The 22,451-nt window shown below is 41.4% G+C and overlaps 1 protein-coding gene across 1 annotated transcript in view; it reads right to left on the minus strand.

Annotated features, from left to right (window-relative positions):
• LOC118120443 (ephrin type-A receptor 6) overlaps window positions 1–22,451 on the minus strand; it is a 155,724-nt gene that overhangs the window by 66,587 nt on the left and 66,686 nt on the right. Inside the window, exons 4-5 of the mRNA XM_035175374.2 lie at window positions 5,221–5,376; window positions 1,428–1,763 (exon numbers count right to left, since the gene is read on the minus strand). Of these exons, the coding sequence (XP_035031265.2) occupies window positions 1,428–1,763; window positions 5,221–5,376 (492 nt within the window). The remainder of the gene's footprint in view (window positions 1–1,427; window positions 1,764–5,220; window positions 5,377–22,451) is intronic.

The following is a 22,451-nucleotide window of genomic DNA, read 5'->3' on the forward strand; positions in this document are numbered from 1 at the left end:
GGCACCTTACAGATAATGTTATGATAGCAGTACAGTTGGTGCTGTGTGGTGTTGGTGTGCATGAATCATCCTCCTCTACTCTCTATGTTAAACACAACCACAGTGAGAAAACCTGTAGATTTAGCTCCTAGTTGAGGTGTGAAAGTTGCATCGTATAGTGGGTAAACCAGTCATCAGTGCATGGGCTGGATGGTCCACTACAGCCAACACTATACTATAAAACATAGCTATTTATTCAATAACATTGTAATTACATTTCACATGAATGTTACTGTCCATGGATTCACGAAACTAAACTCTAACAAAATTAATCATCGGTCCGTTCTTCAGTGGCTGGGAGCCAGAAATCTGCCTTTTCCCTCGAGCATTTTAAATAACTGTTGCTCAGTGTATTAGTGATGAAATGGGTCTTGTGTACAGCCTGGGGACCTGCCATGACTATGTGCTAAACTGGGCTTCCTAATGAAATAAAAAGGCTGCGTGTAACATTAAGTTGGCAATAAAGGCGAGAGTTGTCCCCAGTGACATAGAATAATGCATTTAATGTGTTTTGGCTGTATGAGTAAATGTATTTCTCCCACACTCCCACAGCAACAGAGGGATGGATGGAAGGAAAGAAAGTGGGAAGGAGAGAATAAAGAAACAAGAAACAGGAGAGAGAGAGGAGAGAGAGAAAGATGAGGGCAAACAACCGATCGAAAAAAAGAGGTGAGAGAAGGGTTGAGGGAGGATGGGAGCAGGAGGAGTGAGCAAAATAGAAAACACAGTGTTTGCAAATCACATATTAAAAGCATAAGCGTTCCACATAGCGAGTCATGTCCCAGAGGAAATATGGGCCTTTCAGCATAAAAATCCTTATTTAGAGCAAGTAGGTGGAAACAACCTCTGCTTGGCCGCCTGCCATCATTTACAGCAGCGGTTAAGGTCACAACACAGTAAATACTAGAGGAGCCAAAATGTCATTCTGACTTAAATCTAGATTTGTCTTTCTCTGCCAAGTTCAGCAACAGGTTGCAGAGGAACACAGTAAAAAAGCGTGTATTTAACAAAGACTGAAAAATGAAGGTTGAAAAACCACACAGAGCACTAACCTCTCCACCAAGGCCAACCTATTAACATAATATAGTGCAAAGCAAATACTTAGAACTGTTAATGATAAATGTAGTTTCAAAATAAACACATATTAGCTTAGAGTGGTAATACATTTTGGAGAATAATTCATCTGCAAAGTGTGACATTTTTTTCCAGCAGACAGATGCAGGAAGCGACGTATTAATCTCTGTGGAGATCACGATTTTCTTGACAACACACAGACACCGGCGTCGGCTCCTATCACCACAAACTCACTTGACACATTCGTCTGTGTGTTCCACGTGTAAAAGTAACATGTACAAATGCAAAATTAAAAATATACTGGATGTACTCACCTCCCTGATCAGTGCTGACGGTGATGATCGCTACCTGGCGAGGGAAGGAGCTCATGTCCGACACGCCGTTGAGCGACTCGATCTCAAAGGTGTAGTTGGCGTGCGCCGAGAAGTCCATGACAGTGACGGTGGCGTTGATCAGACCCAATGGTCGCGGCAGGAAGCGGAGCACCTCCTCGCACAGCTGGCAGTGGTCCGGCTCGGGGCCACAGCGTTTGCACTGGACGTTGTAGGTGAGGTCCCGGCGGCCCCCAGTGTCGCTGGGAGGTGACCACTCCAGCATCAGACAGGTTTCGTTCAGGTTAAACAATAAGTTACGGGGAGGAGACGGAGGACCTGTCAACAGAAGAAACAAAATAGGTTTCAGGTGTAAGGTACTTTGAGAAGGGTTTAGCTGATGTTAAGAAAATATACACAACACACAAAACTCAGGCATGTCATGGGTTTGGAGCATTGATTGCAAAGGAAGAACCACAACTGGTTTTTGGTGCAAACCTTGAACCAGACAGTGAAGCTTTGTCTGATGACAAAACATGGCTGCCACCAGGATGTTTTCTACCCGTTCTATGGGGGGCTTGACCAAGACATTGAGGGACTAAGAAAGTATAAATTTTCAGAGTTACTTTAAAAGGAAGTTCTCTTTTCCCTACAACACACACAAAATCAGAAATCAAATCAAGAATATCCAAGTGCAGCCACTTTATCATCACTAGTATATTTCTTTTGCAAGCAAGACTAACTTTCACTGCTGACTGTATACAGGACACACTGCGAGGCCTTGGTTCCCATGTTTCGGGATGAATGTCTATCACAACCTCAGATGTAAATGAAAAGTATCCACAGTGCAGCCACATGGAGGAGTCCATGTCATACCCCCCCACAGACAGCGTCTGAGTCTGGACTTTCATTTTCTACCTGCACTTACCTTTTGATCAGAAAACGGTCCATGGCTCACAACCTAGACCCCCCCCCACTCACCACACACACACGTGTGTCATATGGTGAAATTGCAGCATGAGCACGCAGCCTGGGATCAGGTTCGGGAGCGAGTCGCTGTATGGTCGTTAACTTATAAGTAGTCTTTATTATTCATATATTTATTATAAAAAATAAAATGCCTGAGGAGGCTTGACTTGGCTACATGGATTTGTGACAGGGCTACAGCCCCCCCTCGCCCCGGTGTAGCGCCGTGCCTGTGACAAAAGATGATGGATTCAGATATGCAAATGAGTTCAAATCCATCTAATTACTTGGAGATGGTAAATCTTACACACATAAAATAAATACGATCTTGAAATGGATCCGAAAGGTAGTGGGGGCAATGTCTTGTCTTCCCATAATTCACATAGTTTAACAGCTGCTTTTTAATCGAAATTAAAATTTGGCTAAAGTTTTGCATCTCTACCTCTATGGGTAAAATGTTCAAGATTGCAAATAACATAATAGTTTATATAGGCTAAAAGTGAATTCCAGTCTTATATAAATATATATAAATGAGCTGATATAAAAGAGTGTGGGAACTAACCGGTTGAGTGATTTTTGCGTAATCTAACTACCTAAAAAACAAACGCAGATGAAAACACAATAATCTCTATTGAGCTTTGTTAAGAGAATTGTTAAAATCAAACCTGGTTGTTTATCTATTGCCCAAATTACTATGCAGAAGGGAAGATACAATCATACATCATCTGCATAAAGTTGAGAGGCACTCCCATTATGTGGCCAGGGACTAGATATAGTGAGAAAAGCACAGGACCCAAAATTGACCTCTGATGCACACCACTAACACAGTATTCTAAATGTTTCGACAAATATTTATATGTATTATTATATTCACACAGGTACACTGCAGTATTATGTATATATGCTTTTTGTCAGGTTTAATGTCACATATTACTGCCGTACAACACAACTCTATACATAAAACATTTCACTCCTGTGCAGTAAACATTCTCAGTTCCTTCACCTCCCTCACATTTCCCTTTGCCGAGGTGTTTAGGTGCTGTTGGGATGTGTGCATTTGTGTGTCAGGGTGAGCATTGTGCTATAGCAGGCAGCCAGCTGTCAACAGGGTGGAGTTAAAAGGCCTGAGGGATTTGAACACTCCCCTCCTGCCAAGCACACTGTCTGCCTAGACAATGGGATGTTTCCCTCTCCTTCCACCTGCATCCCTCCATCCCTGCCTCGGCCAAAAATCTCAGCAGAGAGGAGGGCTCCTCCCACCCCTCCTCCACTTCTGTCAGCGAATGTCCTTTCTTTCTCTCTTTATCTCTTTCCGCCTCTATCGGCCATTATCTCACCTCCTCCATTCTCTCCATCGAGGAGAATCCACCCACCTCCCCCCCTGCCGCGCAACCCCACTGCCATCAGTCAGCTCCCATTCTCCTCCAGGGGAGATTGGTATCATCACCCTCCTTCCTTTCTCTCTTCACTGTCTACTCCATCCAGCCTTCAGACCTTCTCTCTACCTTTATCTCACCTCCCATGACACCCCCCCCCTTTCTTGCTCTCCACCTTTGTCTTCCTCTCAGGCCGTCAGCTTTTAATCTCAGGTCTTTTTCGTTTTTTTTCGTAGACATTAGGCAAGCAGACTGTTTATGCTCTGGCCAATGAGCTCCTGATTAAAATGCAACCCGTTATTCACGAGATTCTTGTTTGTCTTGGGAGCAAAAGTGGCCTTGGAAATTCAGCATATGCTCCTGACTTTAAGACTTAGTTTAACAGCTCACAACACATGTTGAAAAGCTAAATCTAGAAATATGAATATCAATGTATGGAAAACAGTTTCCCTTATTATGTCTCTGCACATCTGAGTCTAAATTTAGTAATGAAAACTGTATTAAGAGCCTAGAGAAAATTTTGTCTTCTTTTAGAAAAAGTACATCTTTCATGGCACTGTTAAACCACAGCCTCCCCACAATAACTTGGCTTTGTCTTGCTGTAAAAGACAAATACAGTCTTTCGCCCTGGAGAGCTCTCAGACGTGGCCCCCGTCTATCTCGGTGACAGCTAAATGGCTTTTTAATTAAAGGAGAATTAGTCTGGTTAAACTGTAATTTAATGCAAATATAAAGTCATTATGACAGTCAGTGAATCATCGATGAAGACGAGGCAGCTGAACAAAAGCCATGTAATTTATCCAGAGGCTCTCTAATGCACAGTTTCACACCAGATAAGTGCTGGAGACGAGACCGGATTTACAGCCACAGCAGATTCTGAGAGACCACTGGAGTAATCCACCTGTTCTATAGACGAAGTAATAACTTACCCAGACTGTTGGGCATACACAAGGATTTAGATACACTAAGGTGGATTAAGAGTTAACAAACATGCTCTATCTTCAGAATATTCTCTGCAATTGGTCCCAACTAGGGCTGGGGGACAAAATGATAAAGAAATAACTTTTAGAAATATAAGACAACGTCGATAGGAACTCATTTCATTCATGTTTTGACGACAACATAAACAGCCAATGATAATCAGAATAACGCCGCGCCGAACCAATCATGTGGCTGGAATAGAGTTACAACCATGTCAGGATAGGTTGACGCACACAGCACTTTGCGTAGGAGTGGCAGCCGGAAGCAGCACACGTGCTAATATTTGGGCTACTGCAGCCGTGCACACCAGTGCGTCAGGAGTGAGAGCGAGATAAAAGAGAAAATGACGACAGGAAATGTTAACGAATATCAACTAAAGTTGGTCTGAGTTCCCTTTCACACCTGTTATATCTGTCAAACATGTAAGGTATGACAGACCCCCAGTCTCAAGCCCCGGCTGGTGGTATACTCACGTGTGCATGCCATAGTTGGGGGATCTTTCTCAGCCCTGAAGAAGCCCTTCTCACAGCGACAGATAGTCGCCCCTTCTCCATAGCTGTAGCTATGCGGAGGGCACTTTGAACACTTGATGTTTCCAGCGTATGCCTTGTAGAAGCCCGGGTGGCACGCTGGGGGGGGGACACAAAGACAAAGTCAGGCCATGTTGTGGACATACAGGTGAAAACATTGCGTATATTCAAGGTTTCTTTTTGCACAAGGACCCAAAGGGGCAGATGTTGTTTGCTGAAAGAAATCATAATATTTCTATTTTTGTAACATTTCCGTCAATATCATATTATCATAACAGCCACAGCTACGGAATCAATAAAGACAAAAGGCTCTGGAACTGTCTTGTGGCTGTCAATAATCATTTAAAATTATAATTTCAACATATTAATGAAATTCAGGTTTTCTTTTCAAACATGGAAATTGATGCAGCGTGATTCACTCAAATATAATGAGACCATCTGTTTTGGTTTCGGGAACCTTTACTCTAAGGATTATGAATTCTAATTTTCATTTTACATGACAATTATTCTAATTCTTCTTATTATTAATTTGAATATGTTTTCAAACATTTGCAATGCAGAAACACACACAGATTTTTCGGTTGCCAAGTTAACCCTGAGGATACTGTCAAAGTTTTAAAGCCATATTCATCTGTATTGTGGGTGTGAAAATCGCAATGAATAATTAAAACGGAGACAAATGCGTTGACAGAGAGGCCCTTTGAGAGACAACGTCAAGATATATCAACTGTTTGTCTCAGGGTGTTGAACATTGAGCTAGTTATTAATAGTCCAAGATAGAATTCAAATGAATGTTAATTTGATTCAATTATTATCAACAATAGTTTGATAGGTGGAGGTATTTATGGTTCCCATGCCTTCAATAAAAAAAACCATCATGATATCAGAGAAAACTGAAAAGTGTAACCATAGATGTGTTGAAAATGTACTGAAACAAAAAAATCGTAATAGAAAAAACACCATTACAAAAAGGGTTCTTTTCACATGAAATTCAAAGTGCACCTCGTTTGGCACCAGGCAATTTAATTATAGAGACTGCTTGGTATACGGAATTAAATTTGATGAACTTGTGGTGCACGTTTTAGAGCCACGACATAATAACTAACATACAGGAATAAAGACAAAATTATGCAGCAAGCGTTTTGGCACAGAAGACACGCCAGAGCCGGAATTAGCAAGAAAGGGCAAGATAAAAAAATTCAGAAAATGTTTCATTTTACACCAAAACTCATAATGAGCTGCAGCTCTCCGAGTTCTTTGATGACAGAGAGAGACGTTTTAAACACCTCAGTTTGGTGCAAGAAATGTTTTGCCAAAACTGCTTATCTTACTGCAGAAGCCCCCGTGTATGAAAGCGTGTAATGAGGAGGTTTTCTGCCGGTTCCACATTCACACAGAACACATGTATTACCATCAAACCCAAGTTTTTTCTATTAAAAATGTTCCTATTGAATAGAAAAGGTGGCATTGTGAATTTTCCTAATGCAAATCTGGCTCCTTTCCGAGGCTAAAGGAGAAAATAAGGAAATAACAAACTCGAGCAATTTCCCTTGGAAAGTGAAGAGAAAGAAAGTTACTGCTCCAATGAGAATTTGACTAAAAACCACACTGCAACATAAACAAACAGGCGTAAACACAACAAGTACAAGCTACATCCCTTATTAGCAAAATGGAGAGCAACTCTTTTTTCATTATATTTTCTTAACCTCCAAAGCACCTCCCCGTCACAAAACTCTCCTGCCTGGTGAGATTTCCACTGCTGCCGGTTGTCACCAAGCACATCGATTTAACAAGGTAACACAAGCTGAGCAATTTGAAGGGATTCACCTTGAAGCACCGAGTGCCTTTGTGTGTCTCCATTGCTGCCTGTGATAAATGGAGCTGTAAGGAGGACAAGGAAGTGCCCAAAACCACGAGTGCTCCGATCAAATGGGAACAATTAGGACAGCGGCAAAGAGGTTAACACACGCGCACAGACACACACACACGTGGCACAGGTCAGTGTGAACCTATTTATTTTGCTGCCTGTATGAAGAGTGATTGTTAAAGCTCGACAAATCACACATTAATTGTACTAATGCAGTTGAAAACAGCCGACCAGACAATGGAATCTGGTATTTTTGATCAGAGCCTGTGACAATAATTGTTTAAAAAGGTATCTAAAAACTTGACACACACACACACACACACACACACACACACACACACACACACACACACACACACACACACACACACGTATCAGCATGATAAGTGACATCCCCTGCAGCGTACCAAGGCTGCCTCTGTCATTAACCTCTGATACCGACGTGTCCCTGAGTCAAAAAACGTCAGTCAACACTCCCCCACACACACACACACCACTAGACAATGTTTTAGACTCAACCTAACGACGCCTCTGTCCGACCTTCACTGAACTGAGGGGATGTTCCTTTTTCGAAAGCCTTGCAGCCTCCTTCTGCAATCTGTCTGGCCAGGCTCTGTTCCAAGGCCACTGTGGTGCTGTGTGCAATGGCCGACCATGCATCATCCAGGAACGGACACACACATGGCGGTGAGAAGGCAGGCGTACAGACCGCTATTACGCACACGCGCGTGCAACACGATGTGGAAACAGCAGTGACAAACAGCACATTGCGCTGAACTAGACAGCGTGCCAATATCTGAATGAAGCCAGGGAAATGTGAGCGGTTAAAGACGAGCCAATTCTGCAAATCAAATACCAGCGTTGATCCATCAAGGACAACGACTTGCCCCTCATATCAAAAGCATGCAAGCATCGGTACTGTATGTGTAATGCAGTCCGTGTTATTTCCCCAATGAATATGATTACTGATCCATACAGATGAAATGGACTTGGCACTGAGTAGATTTGCACACTAGGCTGCTGATGGTCTGGTGACTAGTGAGCATGACAGCCAAAACAAAAGAGTGCAGTGGAAGGAGGCAGCAGGGCAAAACCGAACGTGTGTTACTACATCAGATCCCTTTGGTAACAGTTTTTGCAGCAGTCAAAAGGTCATAGAAACACATGTAGAATGATAAAAAGTTACTGAACTGTTTCCTCTCAACTCCATATCAGAGCCATATGTACATACATGAAACATCAGCGCAATAAAATGCACATTCACGATGCAGAGAGATGTCCGATTAAAACAGCTGAATAAATAAGCATTATTAGGTTTTGTTATAAAATATTATAAAGGTGGTAGTACAGAGTAGCTGCTTTTAAACATGCACTGAACTCCGGATAATCTCCTGAGGTTATCCAGAGGGGCTGTAGTCAGAGGCTCCAGAAAATCTTTTAGATTTTTTCCTGGCAGCCCGTTCGTAAAAACTCTGAATAATGTCTGATTTAGCTCATGTGAGAATACAGCAGGATATTATGGGATTATTATAAGATTCACAGCAAACGAGCGGACATCTTGATGTTCCTACTTGCAACGGACAACAAGATTCGAGAGCTTTTTGTTGATGTGGCTTAAAAGGAATACGTGATCTCCGCAGCAGAATTCATAGGTTACTGAGACACCACCCCTCGCCTGAACTCTCCGGATACTTTTCTGTTGTGGTGAACGCATCTGACCGAGGGAGATCCTGCCGCATTGTTCATATGTGAAAGGCAAAATCTGGACCCCATTGTCCTGACATTTAGCGAAGTTCATGTCTGAAAACAGCCAGTGTCTCGTGTGACAAATACTTGAGAGCTCCTGTCAGCATCAAGTCTCATGTTGTATTGATTGGGATAAAACATATCGCACTGTGTTTGCCTGTCAGACACAAGTGTGACATGGTCCTTTATACTGTTGTTGTTGATCCTGACACCAGAGCTCTAAACACACATTTAGAGTGAATGTGTGGAGCCACAGAGGACGTCAGCAGACATATCATACAACAACGCATCATACATGACAACACATACCATTTATCACTGAATCACAAAGGTTGCTGTGAATGACAGGCATGTTCTACTTGTTGTAAAATGCCCTTTGGGTGAGATTTATTTGTCTGATCTTTCTTACACACAAAGTAACATTGACCAACGATTTAGGAAGCTGAAGAAGTGCAATAACAATATGTACATTCTACAGATTACAAATTCGTTAAAAATTTTTGGAAGCAGGACGAAATATAGAAAGAAAAATAAGACCACCTTCAAACAAAAATAACAAAAAAAGAGGAAAAAAAGTGATGAAAAATATGTTAACATGCCTGTGAAGCCTTTCTGTATAAAATATAAAAAAATCTTAAAACTAATAAGAACTAATTGTATTCACATATTACCCATTAGATTTCATTCATCTTGATGGGAGCTTGTTGGGGTTTGTACTGTATATACTGTACACCTGTGAAGCAAGTAGACCTGACCGAGCAAGGCATGAGAGCATAGTAACCTGGCCCACTGGCCTTTGGGGCTCTGATCATAGTTCTAGGCCCTCAGCCCAAGGTTAATGAGATCTGGAAGTCATCCAGAACTTCTTCAGCCCGGGGCTCAGAGGCCTGAAGCCGGGCCCTGAGACCCAGAGACGGCAGATTGGTTGGTGAGGCCTGCTACTTCATACTCACTGGACCTTAGCAGCAGGGCAACTGGCAGGCAGATTAGGTGGGGGTGGCAGACCTGTCCGCCTGCCTGTCTCTCTACTGACAGGACTTCACTATATGACCAATCTGCTGGAACTTTTCTACTAAGTCAGTAATGTTATGTTATTTTGCTATGAAAATGGAGGACGCTATAGCAAGCAAAGCCGATCTGAGCAGACAATCACGACACCAAAGCATCTGAGAAGCAGCGTGTGGAAGTGTTTTCTACACTGTACAACAAAGAAAACGCACAAAGGTAAAGCTGTTTGTCATCTTTGTACCAATCAGACGCCTTCTCTGAAGTCTGTGGGCTCTGTGGGCTCACCTGTTAGCAGCAAGTTGAGCAACCTCGTCTGACTGCTTGTGTGTGTGCCCTCAAGATTTAAACAAAGTATGTGCTATGTCAAATTTGATTATAATTTATGTTTTGAAAAAATTGAATGAGGGCACCATGACGATACAGAGTGAAGATATCAACCATGAACCACAACATCCCTGGTTCCCATTCAGACAGACATCTGTTGCATGTCATAAAAAATGTATATGTGTATAAAAATGAATACTTCATTACAGTCAATATGTCTTGATAGCATGATGCAGTCAGGCTCTGTCAATTCCTAGTCAGTGGAAGTTTTTACCTACTGTATCTGTGCTAATCAGTCAAAATCCTTCTTAACTTTCGTTTGTTTCGTGTCTGCAGTTCCGTGTGCATGAGCGATGGGAACTCTCTGGCTCTTTGCGGTGGCGTAGCCGATGATGGCGGGTTCCTCTCCCGGTGGTCAGCGAAGAAGAACAATTCCAAGAGGAGCACAATTCTGCAGCATTTACTTGCAGAACCACATCAACAAATGTTGCAGAATAGTTCAGCTCTTGAAATCAAAGGCAGCGGGGTGAGCAGGCGATGCAAAGGATGAGAGATCATTGCAGAGATGGTGGCATTGTAGGCGAGAAGCAACCTGAAACTAATGCATATGATAAAAGATGGAAGATGTGCCCTATTTTCGGTTTCATTCCACACAAGTGTGCCCCATCCATGAAAAAGTATAAAACAATAAAAATGAAAACCCTTATTGCTTTTTTTCCCTCTGTGGTGACACAGGACCCATCTTGGCCACACATATCCTGCATATTAGCAGAAGCAGTGCCTGGTCCCCTTTCCCTTTCTGCATAGATAATAACTTTTATCATACTCCACCAGGAGAAAATTACAACCCTGTTCCCTCTGCTTATGCACCATGATATTCATGTTCACTTCCAAACATAACAGAAGAGCCTTCCAATGTCACTAAAGATGATACAGGCAATATACATTTTGCTCATGTCTCTTGGTGAACCCTGCATTAGCATGTGTTCATACAAACACCTGCACTTCTTATAATTGTAATGCAATATGCATTATTTATTAACACGCGAGATGATTAACTCACACCTCTTATTCCGCTGCTAAAAAAAAAAAGCAGTAGCAGTGGCACTCTACTCTGGAGCCGACATTTAAATAGCATCACATGTTATCGAAAAACAACACTTTCAAACACTCGTAAAGAGGAGCCCTCCGTCTCCTCTCGCTTTCAGTCCCTCACTCATCGGCCTTCCTTCCTCTCTTCATTAGCTGAAAGCTGCGAGCGCTATCTCTGATTTGCACTTGAGGATTAGTGCGGCCTCTCCAGCAAATGTCTGCTGTAGCCTTGAGAGTGGTGTTTGCTCAATTAGCGGGGAGAGCAGTCTGCGTGGGAGCTTCAGGAAGTTATAATAAGAACCATGACATAGGGGAGCCTTCTTTTCTTTACCCGTGTCGGATGATAATTGTCATCATCACAGTTAACACTCACGTCAAAAGTCAAGTTTCTAGTCTTTGTACTAAAACCACATATAGTTTTCTTTTCACTTTACTAAAGTACTTACCTCCTTGTCATTAGTGAGTCCTCCTCAAAAAGTTCTACAATATACTGTCACTTTTTATTGTTTGCTTTTTATAAACAGTCTATTGTGCAGAGTGAAGTTTGTGTTCATCCCACCTGGTTTATCTGCAATGAACATTTTATATTAGATTTGATATTATTCATCAATTTTATATTTTTTTTAATATATAAATAAAATGAAACTGAATTTGTTTTATTACTGTTCACATATAAGTTTGAATGATTTACTGAAAAGCTTTTTACAAATCTTCAGACCCTAGTTCACTCTTCTCAAAGCCACAAGCGAACATTGTGATTTTACTCACGCAGTTGCCGACCGTTTCCGAAATTTAAGGACGTAGAAGGAGAAATATTTCACCTTCTACAGTGTATTTGTGCTTGTGTGATATTTCAATTTTGCACTATGATAATGTACACAAGGCATATTTATTGTAACCTTATTTACACTGTAAGATTAGATTATCTATGATGTGTTTGTCAAGCCTGTACTTTTCCCCTCAAATTGACATGATCTGAATTTGATCTTATGACCTGTCACCTTGTCTTTCACACCATGTGCATGTGTTCGCATAACCTCACCCTGCATGTTTACAATTTTGGCATTTACGCCATCACCTCTACTTCCAACCCAGTGGCGTCATGAATTCACTTTCTTTTACTTGCTTCCTGGCGTTTAGTGGGCATCAAGTCTGGCGGCTCCGCGAAGCTGCCAGATCGGAGCAATAAAGCCGAGGCTAACTTGGACACAGCAAACGTGACGCAGTGATGAAGAGAAAGAAGAGAGTCTCTGCTGATTGAGTTTCGATTGCTGTTTAATTTGTTCCTTCGTGTGCCCTTGTGCCATGGTTATTTGAATTTCATCTGTTGCATTGATTTCTTCAGTTTAATTAGGCTGGTATTTTGTACCATGAGGGTTTATTACCCTGAATTAGGCTTTGATAAGATAGAATGACCGGAGATTCATTATTGAAGATAATGTAATGAAGGCAATAAGCTCCTTTAACTGAGGCTATTTTTGTTAGGGGGGGAAAAACAATACTATTAACCAGGATAATCAGAGCTAATTAACAACATGCAGACTGGGAGTGTAAAGACCACTTTGGTGACACATTCCCCTTCTGCCCTCTCAAGACTCACTTCCTACTTCTGTTTTCTCTGTCACACTTTTTTGGACCAGAGTTGGGGGGGGGTTTACACGTCCAATCAGGATGCATCCTGGGCGGCTTCCATTTTCTGTGTGAGGCCCAATCCCAGAACTCATCAGAGGGAGAGTTCCTAAGAGTTCCTTGTTTATTTATTATTTTCTTTTTAAATCACACCAATAATCCGTTTCTCATTAAAGGCGCCTTGTGCTGCTTTTATATTCAAAAAAGAAAAGTTCTGTTTACATTCAGTGATACTCACCAAAGCACAAAGATTCTTTCCCTGTGGACTAACAAGCATTTTCGTCCTAATTAAACATTTACAAAGCCGTTGATATTTTTTATTCGATTTTTTTGCAAGCATTTTAAATGTATTTTTTTTTGTAGGCAGAAGACTTCTTTTCCCCTCAAGTGGATGTGGACGATTCACAAAGCTCTTATGATTTTTAGGATGAATAGTTCATCAACCAGTTTGTGGCATATATGAAATCATTGTTTAAACCAGAATTACCGACCATGCCTCCTCCAATCAGTGCAGTTTCAGTCTACATACGAGGTATCCTGTGAAATTTGGCATCCGTTCTGTGAGGCCAGAGAACCTGAAAACAGAATGACTCGGCCACCGGCGCAAAGGCAAAATAAATCTTCACATGCAGGTATCAACACAATTTTGTAACTTCTACATCTTCAAGCTGAAGGAGAAAAGAACAGAGACACCTGAAACCTAAGTGCTGTCTGTTCTACTAAAAGCTAAAATAACAACGACATCCCGCTTAGTGAAATGTACTGATAAATTGGACTTGGACATTTTTAAGGAAGATAAAGATGCGATGGGAACAAAGGGCGACAACCAAACAATGAGAAGAAGATAAAAAACACACAGAAAAGGCAAGAGAGTAAGAGCAAATTCTCAGAGAGGACAGCGCTGCAGGGGCTCATTCAGCGGCCGCCATCGCTTATATACTGTATCACTGACATTATCAGAGACAAAGATCTTTTTATGGACTTTACGGGGGTCAGCCTTACTGAGCCCTTTATGGCAAAGTTTATAGCAGCATAGAAAAGAGTCTTGTGCCAAATGAACTAACAGAGTAGTAAACCTCTCAAAAGACATCCGTTAACTCCTGAGCGAGAGCAGAGTTCCTCTCTAAATCTTGCTCCGGAGACGAGCCGGTGGCTGGTGGAGGCTTTAGGATGGACAGTAAAGCAGTGTTTTTATAGTCTGAGCTGGACTGCTGACATAATGTCCTGGCTGGCTCCCGGACAGTGCTGACCTGTATTAGGATATCTCAGATGCATGATCGCAATAGTAAATCTTCAATAGCACTTAGCGAGGGTGACGGCCCCCGTAAACCACCGGTGGAATGTGACACCTGTTGCCCTGCAAACGGTGGAGTTTATGGACAGTGATAACACTTGTTTGTTCTAGTCGAACTGTTGTTCCAGACCAATGAACTGTTTTACACTTTGAGATATATGCTTTTTCACCATATTGCTGAAAGCTGCATTAGTAGATTCAAAACGTTGTGTCTTAGTCATCAGAAGCCCGAGAATCGTGCTTTCCCTCACTACCCACATTCCCTCCGCATGATTGACGCCGACTGCAGCTTTTAACATGCTGTTAAATCGGCAGCAAATCGTTCTTAGCAGAGGTCGCATTAGCATAAAGGCTTTCTTGAGGAAAATAAACAACGGCAATGGCTTCTCAAAAACAGCACAAACAAGGGAGGGAGATAATGACATGGCAGCTATTTAGTAACATACAACTACATCATGGAAGTCCATGCCTTTTTGCTGCTGCTCCCTCTCTCTCCTCGTTATTTATTTTGAATTTGTAAATCTCACTCTCTTAGATTTACATATTTGAAGAGAAAAATATATAGATACAAACAAGTACACAAGTATTAGGTATAAGATGAGCCTATACATTAAGATTTGAAACCCCGCAGAAACAACATTCCAAATAAGATCACACTCAAGAAAAAAGGTGCAATAAATACCAGTGATCATGGTGTAAATGTAACAGAAACAGCAAAGTGTTGGTGGGAAGTGTTCAAATATATTTTCGAAGAAGCAGCTGCGAGGATGTAAACACATGTGTTGGTGTTTGTCAGAGCAGAGAGAATCTTGCTGGCACACTGTTTGGGTTTAGAAACCAATTTGCAAAAACTGATAAGAGCAAGTGCTTCTTCATTTCCACTGTGGAGACGATACCTGCTGTTCCTGAGAGCGGCGCAGTCTTCTTCTTTGGCACGGGGACATTTCAGAACACTTGGTCTTTTTATAGCTGATGGTGATAACTTTTACTGTACTTTACTTTTTTTTTCTCTGTACAGATTCACAGTTAAGCTGGTAAAAATTGCATGACATCCTAGGGCTCGAGGATATTGCCAAACTAATGTTTATTATTATGATAAATGTCAAATTATTATTTCTTTCAAGTTTCTTCCTCTTGAGTGAAGGTTGTGGACATTTAAACTAATTGTGTTATGTCAAAATATATTGATATGTATTGAACTTTTGTTTTATTTCTATTAATGAAAATGATATGCTATCATTATTGTTACTCCATCTTAAGAAGAACATAAATACACTCAGGAAGTTACACAGCAAACTGCCCTTTAAACTTTGGTACAGTTCTGGGATAAGTTGGCAATGAGTAACCTACTTGGTATGTGCAGAGCGTACAGAGGGAAATCAATGGAGTGGCTTATCTGCCCAGATGAATTTAAGATGATCACATTCACTGTGCTCTATATTACCAAAGCACTTTTTACACATTAACCCATTAAGAGCTACAGCTCCTAATAAAACTGGACCCTAAAGCCTAAGCAAGGTTTGAAAATTACCCCCTAAAACCTGAGGGTTTTCTGAGGAGCAGACACAATTGCTAACATTTACTAAAACCTTTATTTCTCAGCCTCTGAAGCAGATAGAGACGTGAAATAAAAACATCTGGTTGCCTAAACCTTTGGGTTTCATTTTCAATCGTGACTTTTTCCCTAAACATCTGGCAAACTTACGCAGATCAACTCAGATGCATCATAATCCGCCCATATGAGCTAACTGAGCCGAGGTTAGCAGGTCAACAGGGAACATCATCTGGGTCTGAATCTTCTTCGTTGTCATTTTCATCGTTGTTTTTGTCAATGAAGCGATGCTCTCTGAAACACTACCGTAAACACTTTTTAACGTCGGTAGGAGCTCTAACAAACAAACTAATTATATTTCCCATAATGCATTTAGCCTTTCTCGCAAATATTTAATCTCTCATCTGACTTGATTGCTTGTTGTCGTTCATTAACATTATATCAGTATTACTTATGATTACACAATGATGTATGATACCTTACTGATGGCAGGATTTAGTTTAAGAAAGCTTAAAGAATCTAAAAACCTGAATGAAGGAGATACAGTGTAAATCATCATTGTGCTACGTAGCAGCAAACAGATTTTTGTTGTAAACTTTCATGAGTAGTCGGACAACATGCAGCCTTTAGAAGCCTGAAAGGGAATGCACTTGGTTTGCTTCATGGCTGGCGTGCTACTGTACAATGGGAGCACGTCTGGCCCAGTTGGAGTTTGAGACGTAAGAGAAGTTGCTTCACTAAGGACAGAAAGCACTCGGAGTGGAGTCATCTGGGATGATGGAGTGTGCCTTCATGGGACCAGTGGGAAGCATTTGCCACTTATTAGGGGAGAATGAGCACAATCGGAGCACAGACTTCTCTTGTTAATGATCTGAGCACCACACACACGCGCACACACTCCCTGCGCGCTGAGTGAAATCACAGAACGCACACACTTTCAAACTCGCTTATAGAAGTTGCCTCATGCCGTTGCAGTTGTGTTAGCAGTTTAGTGAAGTGACAGCTGATGAGTGGGACAGATTGAATCGTCTTCCCTTTGTACGGCACAGCGATCGACAGACCAAAGCGTGTAAGAAGAAACAATGAGGCAGAGCCTGGAAACGCTCCTGCATCAGCACAGCGTTCATTCATTTCCCTGTCCTCGACATAAAGTACAAACTGTGTGCAGTCTCCAGAAAACACGGCAAAGTTAGGATCAAATACTGTCAATGGCTTTTAACAGTGTTCGTGATACGCCTTCAGCTTGTTTGCTCACCTGCTACCTGTCTCTGCACCGAATGAGAGAACACAGCAAGCACAGCGAAGATGTGTAGTGTTCTCAATCTGGCGAAGACATCTCCATCTGCGACTGTACGGCCTAATTAGCTGCTGCTGTTGAAGTGACAGCATTGCACCATTCAAAGGTTCTTAACTGTGTGTTTATTACTATAGCTGGCAATCAAAAGTGCCACTGAGTGTTGATGAAGAGCGAGAGGAAGTTTTTCGAATCGAGCCTGCACAGGGGAGGATTAGTTTTGCTGAGGAAACTGTAATGTGCATAGGCGTGTGTTATGAAAAGCCAAAGATCTCATTATTTTGTCTCCTTTTCCCTGCTGTTCGATGTTTTAATATCACCAGCCGGCGTTTATGAGCGGGCGCTGCGAAAAGGCAGTCAGCGTTTGTGAACGCTGCTCATAATCATAAAGATAATAACACTTTGTGTGTCCTCCACCTTGTTTCAGCGAGCATACGCACACTGGCAGAGTTATCAAACGCCACGGGAAAACCAAGATACACTCTGCAAACTGTGAATAAAAAGGAGCAAGAAAGGATTTAATACGGGAAGGAACAGTTATCTTAAGAAAAACAATTCTTGAAACATATTGAAGTCCCCATGCCTCATTTAGAGGCACACAAAAAACTGAAATGGGACTGCAACTGCAATTACTTCTTGGCATAAGGACAACTGCCTTTTAACAGTTTTACTGCTAGTAAAAGGGACTGGAACGCTCATAATCTAACACATGGACTTGAAATAATGTAGAGTCCATCATTACTTTATTTGGCATACGACCCATTTGTAAATCATGTTAATTACAGTCTAGTTTCTAAAAATAAAAACAAGGACAAACTAAACACATAAACATTGAAAACTTGATTCACTCAAAACTCAAAGTCTCACAAAGAAATACCTTTGTTAGAAACACATACATAAACTTATGTGTATACGGCCGTTTGATCCAGGAAAACAACAGCTTTAGATTTAATCCTTATTCATCATACTGCGCAGACACATGGAGCATTGCTGACAAACTATCCAAATATAGGTTCCAACTTAACACCATCTCTCTGGCTTTAACCACTGACGTGTTACGCTGCTCTGTAGATCTTTCAGGGCATTTCACAGTGGGCTGCAGCACATTAACCTTTACGTTGATTTAACATGAATTTAACTCACAGAAGAAGTGCTTGCCAGGAAGCCACCAGTGGTGCGCTCTGCCTGCTCCTAGCCTGTTCTACAACTATACTTTGTTAGGAGTTGTTGTTGTTAGGAATTAATCATGGGTTGATTCTTTAGTTAAGTGATTAGTTTGTAATATCGATGCATCTAATATTTCATCTATAAATGGCTGACGAGTGATTCTAACCCATACTGACCAGTCCGCCAGTTCCCTCCCCTGGATTGCTCTAGGAAATCTGACACATCATCATGGTCCAAAAACTTGGCGTGGCCGCTAAATACCTGTTATGTCTTCTAACTGTTTATATTCTATCCTTTTGCTCTGGCTTTTTTATCCTATACTGGTCTCCTTTTATTTCCACACGTGCATCTGTTATTGCTTTTATTAAATATGTGTCTAAACTGTGCAGATGAGTTTGAGGAGCAGTTGTTTTCACATATTGTCCTACAGACTCCAACCTAACCATTTACTAATGTTAGTACTTTCACCCCCCAGGACTAAATCCCTCAAACCATGAGTATGACATCCATGATGTTGCCATGGAGGAATGTGAATCTCTCAGATTCATTTCATTCTTGATACATCTGACCGTGAGCGTGAAAGACGGCGTACTCAACTTTTTAATATTTCCTATGTCAAATCTCTGCACATGAGGCCCTGGGCTTTGCCTTCTGAGTCCTGTGAGTTATCAGGGGTTAGACAATGCAAACACTTGAAGTTGGTTTTAGTTACATATTCAAATTATTAATAATTAATATTCACGTTTCAAGTCACTGTTGACTTTTTAAATTTGTACCCAAGGCCGCCATCTTCCCCTGACATGAACTACAGAAGTGAGTGTGTCTGAACAAAACCACAGAAATGTTGAAGTGGAAATGGAAGACTGTGTGACATGGCAGCTTCATGCATTGATGTTCTCATTAACTTCTTACAGTATTCATCTCAGCTTACAAGGTTGGTGTCCTTGTCTTTCAGGAGCAAGCAGACATCTCTGAGCAAGGACACTCAAGACTATGGTTTGTGTATTTGTCTGTGTGTGTGTGTGTGTGTGTGTGTGTGCGTTTCCTGCTGCAGAGAAAACACTTGAAATATCCCCAGAAAACAAACACCAGCCTGTTTCTGCTGCATTAGGAGCCAAGTGTTGATTTGAACTTGACATGTAGTGTAACACAATTTGACCCTTGGGACTGCGCTGCCCTGCGCCACTTCTCTGACGCCATACAAGCTCAATTTTCACCCGAGCAATTTGATGCATGGTGCGATGACTAAGACGTGAGTGCTGATGTTTGTGTTATATAGTCAGGCTAATATTCACCTACTGTGCACCTCAGCCTAATGGGATGGCACACAGCAATTAGACCGTGTAGAAGACTATTACTAGACTGAAATAGGTTTTTCAAGACAGACGTCATCTACTGCAGCTTTAGTACAGAACAGCAGCATTCACCAAATAGTTAAAGGCAGTGGAAACTCATGTTTTTAGCTATAGCGGTATTAATAATGTATGTTGTCTTGATGTTTTAGGAATTAATTAATTGCTGTGGATGCTTTTATGTTGCTCTTTTACCGAACTCTTGACTGTTTGTATTGATATTCAGGTCACTGATAATCCTTCAAGGTTCAGCATAAACAAACAAACTTTGGTTTCTTGTCGAGAACTTGGTGAAGCTGCTCTGTCATGTTTTCTGTTCTGGTTGGTCTCAGTCTGATATAGATTCCGGTTGTGAGATTCCTCTATTACCTTTAGCCTGGGCTACGTGTTTGTGTGTTGCCGCTAACATGAGGCTTTATGTGAAATGTCCATGTGATCTATACTTATGAAACAAATCCTGCTTATTTGATGTTGATCAAACTTTAGAAAAACTCTTCAAAGAACATTATATGTACTACCACATAGACATGGAAGAAATGCCATCTTAAAGGTTTTCTGTAGGTTCTAGGTGTGGATGACTATGACTAACTCATATTAATCCACAATCCATTATGAAAAGTAAGTCACAGCTCTATTAAGCCCCAAACTAAGAATAAATTAAGTTCAAATTAACATTGATTTGAAATTAATAAAAGTTGTATTTTATCAGCAAATACATCACCAATGATCCCTGCTTCTAACTCCATGAGAGCCAAGCTCACTGCAGCAAAGCGCCTCTTAATATACCTCAACACGTCCAACATTTTCTCATTAATTTTGTATTGATCTGATTTTACCACGTTTGATAAATAGCTGACATAAACACTTTAAAAACAAAAAGCATACCTTGTATGTAGCTACTTTAATATGGTTCAAGGTGATGCACAAGACATGGTTTGTGAATGGACTGTATTAAAAGGACTATTTTTTTATATATAACGCTTTTCTTAAAGAGCACTTCACATTCTCCCATTCACACTGACATTCATACAGCACTTTTCTACTCATGCATTCCATCCCATTCATAGACCACTCATCTGCAAACGGCAATTTGGGGTTCGGTGTCTTCCATGCGAACCGAAGGAGCGAACCCCTCTGAATAAGTGAACGACCCGCTCCAGCTCCTGAGCCGCAGCCGCCCCACAGTGACCCCCCACTTCGACAGAGTAGGGCTGGCAATGACCACCTCCCAACAGCCAGCACATCTTTTACACCAACGCTTCCCAGGGTCCAGTTAAGCAATTTCCATACATTAAATTATGATACCAAAATGAAACTCTAATGTAACCCTGTGATAGCCGTACATCACACATTTCCATTTGTGTGTGATGATTGCTTGTTAGAGAGACTGGATAAAAGCGGTGCTGCAAAGGCAGGCGCTCACATGAACGGCTTTGCCCGGAATTCTCCATATGCTGCAAATAATGGACTCAGGTAACTGATTAAATATAGTAATAATAATAACCATAATAAGTCCTAAAAACTATTGAATCGTGTCAGAGGTGGACCACATTCACTGGATCGTATCTGATGTTTAAAGAAACCCTCTCATTTATGAACATATAATCCCAATTTACACAGACAGACGTGCAGATGAGCGGGCACTATATCCTCTTCAGATCCCTGTCTGATCTATGGAGTGTAATAGTGTTTAATAAGGCTGACATTATGCTGGGATAATCCCACTCTCTCATGCACCGACACACAACCAATTCCATTTCCACCGCCTCAGCTGTTTTCTCTCTGCTCCGAAAGCTCATTTCAAGAAAAGGAGGCCCGGGCGCAAAATGAAGCCTCAAATATCAATTACCACTGATGGGAATGAAGGGGGGGGGGAAAGCTGACGGATGCGACATTTCCTCGAATCCTTGGCAATTCACTTTGGTTTAATATGTGTTTTTTTATATTTTTTATTATAGAGCGATAACAGCACATGATGAGAAAAAAATAATAATTATTGGACTAATGTGAGATGTAGGAGTTGCAAAAAATGCAGCTCCTTCAAAATGTGTGTGGAGGGGAATGTGTGTGCATGTATGTGCCTATGGGTGGACAAAACAGCTCCTCTTGTTATAGGTTATTTATGAATAATTTCCATTACATTTAATTATGAAACTAGATGCTGGGTGGCTGCGTAATGCAAGCAGGAGGCAGGACATAAGTTCCGCTGCAGAATTCACATGTCTTTGTTTGCAGCACATCGACACCCGCTCCAGCCCTTTTCACTAAAAGCTTGAGAATCTTGTTTTCTTTCAAAGTTGACTTCTTTGTCGAGTCTTCTACATGAAGAGCACCTCCGAGCTATGATCCGGAGATATTGGTATTCTATGTATTTTCTATGTTTTGCATCCGCCGTGTGTTAGAAATGTCATCAACGCGCCGACCTGCTCGTGGTGAATCCTCTGGATATAATCCTGCTGTATTCTCACAAGGGCTCAGTCGGATATTAACCAGAGTTTTTACTTGGGGGCAGGCAGGGAAAACTCCAAAGAATATCCTCAAGAACTGAATTGGACATTTGCCTTTTCACATATGGCTCATTTGGAGAATATACAGTGCATGTCTGAAAGCAGCGTTAGTAACTGGAGAAAGAGTATAAAAGCAGTTTTAGCCGAGGTAACCAGTATTTACAGTTAGAACTACATGAAGACCAGTTCAAAATGACCTGAGAGGTCTGGGTGGCTCCGGGCTGACACTGTGGATAGAGAAAATAGTGACAAACAGAAGAAACTTGAAGCCTTTTCTAATATGTGCATGATGCCAATGTGGAATACTGTGCCCTCTTTTCTACTCTCGGCTCCAACTCTTGC

This window comes from Hippoglossus stenolepis, chromosome 13, assembly GCF_022539355.2.
Source record: "Hippoglossus stenolepis isolate QCI-W04-F060 chromosome 13, HSTE1.2, whole genome shotgun sequence".
Classification (NCBI taxonomy): Eukaryota; Metazoa; Chordata; class Actinopteri; order Pleuronectiformes; family Pleuronectidae; genus Hippoglossus; species Hippoglossus stenolepis.